We start from the raw sequence: 1,359 nt of genomic DNA on the forward strand, positions 1-1,359 counted from the left end.
GGGGCTCCGCCACGGTGGCCTTCGCCGCCGAGCCCGTGCCCTTCCCGCCGCCGCCACCCGGCGCTCTGGGGCCACCGCCGCGCCTGGCCGCGCTCAAGGACGAGCCGCAGACGGTGCCCGAGGTGCCAAGCTTCGGCGAGAGCCCGCCGCTGTCGCCCATCGACATGGACACGCAGGAGCGCATCAAGGCAGAACGCAAACGGCTGCGCAATCGCATCGCTGCCTCGAAGTGCCGCAAGCGCAAGCTGGAGCGCATCTCGCGCCTCGAGGAGAAAGTGAAGACGCTCAAGAGCCAGAACACGGAGTTGGCGTCCACGGCCAGCCTCCTGCGCGAGCAGGTGGCGCAGCTCAAGCAGAAGGTCCTCAGCCACGTCAACAGCGGCTGCCAGCTGCTGTCCCAGCACCAGGTGCCCGCGTACTGAGCCCGCGCGCGGGGCGCATGCGCGGTCCCCCACCCCGAGGGGCGGGCTCGGGGTGGGGGTGCGTCGGCGCCCCGGACTCGGAGAGGGCGCGGCCCTTAGAAGCCCCCGGGGGCGCACGGGACTCGGAGGGGGCGCCCGGGACTTTGAGGGGGCGCGGTCCCCGGGATCTCCCGAAGGTGCCCAGGACTGAGAGAGGGCGCCCCGGACTCGACAAGCTGGACCCCCCGCTCCCGGGGGGCGAGCGCATGACCCCTCGCCCTCGCGCTGCCTCTGTCCCCGGTGAGTGGCCGCCCCATGTTGCACAAATCCGCGCGCCCCGGCCGCCTCTCTGTACACCGCCGCGGACGGGGACTCCGAGGGGGCAGCCGCCACCCTGCGTTTTCTTTTCTTTTACTTTTTTTTTTTTTGCTTTTGGAAGAGAGAAAAACAGAGTGTTCGATTCTGCCCTATTTATGTTTCTACTCGGGAACAATCGTTGGTTGTGTGCGTGTGTGTTTTCTTGTGTTGGTTTTTTAAAGAAATGGGAAGAAGAAGAAAAAAAAACTCCCCACCCCCTCTTCTTGCTCTCGCGCTCCCCTTCCGACACCCTCCTCCGTTTTTTGTTCTGTTTTTTTTTGTTTTGCTGCGAGCCCACATTCCTGTATGTAATCCTTGGTTCGCCCGGTTTTCTGTTTTCAGTAAAGTCTCGTTACGCCAGCTCGGCTCTCCGCCTCCTCCTTCTTCCCCTGCTGTGGCCTGACGGGCGGGGCCTGGCCCGCACCCCTGCCCTCCCTTCCCCCGGCCTTTCTTACCCTTCTCCAGGTCCCTGCCTCCTCCCTGTTGGGGGCGGGGAGCGCACATCTGTCGCGCAGCGAGCGCCATCTAGGCGCGCCTCGGCGCAGGCTGGGCTGAGGTCCGGCACGAGGAGGGTAGAGGGTACCTTGGGGTCTTTGACTAG

The 1,359-nt window shown here is 65.3% G+C and overlaps 1 protein-coding gene across 1 annotated transcript; it reads left to right on the forward strand.

Annotated features, from left to right (window-relative positions):
* Positions 1-2: 2 nt before the first annotated feature.
* Positions 3-553, forward strand: JUND (JunD proto-oncogene, AP-1 transcription factor subunit; the record flags this gene model as incomplete). The annotated part of the gene is made up of 1 exon (XM_023738791.1): positions 3-553. A coding segment is annotated over one exon (420 nt), but the record flags the coding sequence as incomplete, so codon positions are not given.
* Between the last annotated feature and the right edge of the window lie 806 nt (positions 554-1,359).

The sequence above is a fragment of the Trichechus manatus genome, unplaced genomic scaffold (genome assembly GCF_000243295.1).
Source record: "Trichechus manatus latirostris isolate Lorelei unplaced genomic scaffold, TriManLat1.0 scaffold00122, whole genome shotgun sequence".
NCBI lineage: Eukaryota > Metazoa > Chordata > Mammalia > Sirenia > Trichechidae > Trichechus > Trichechus manatus.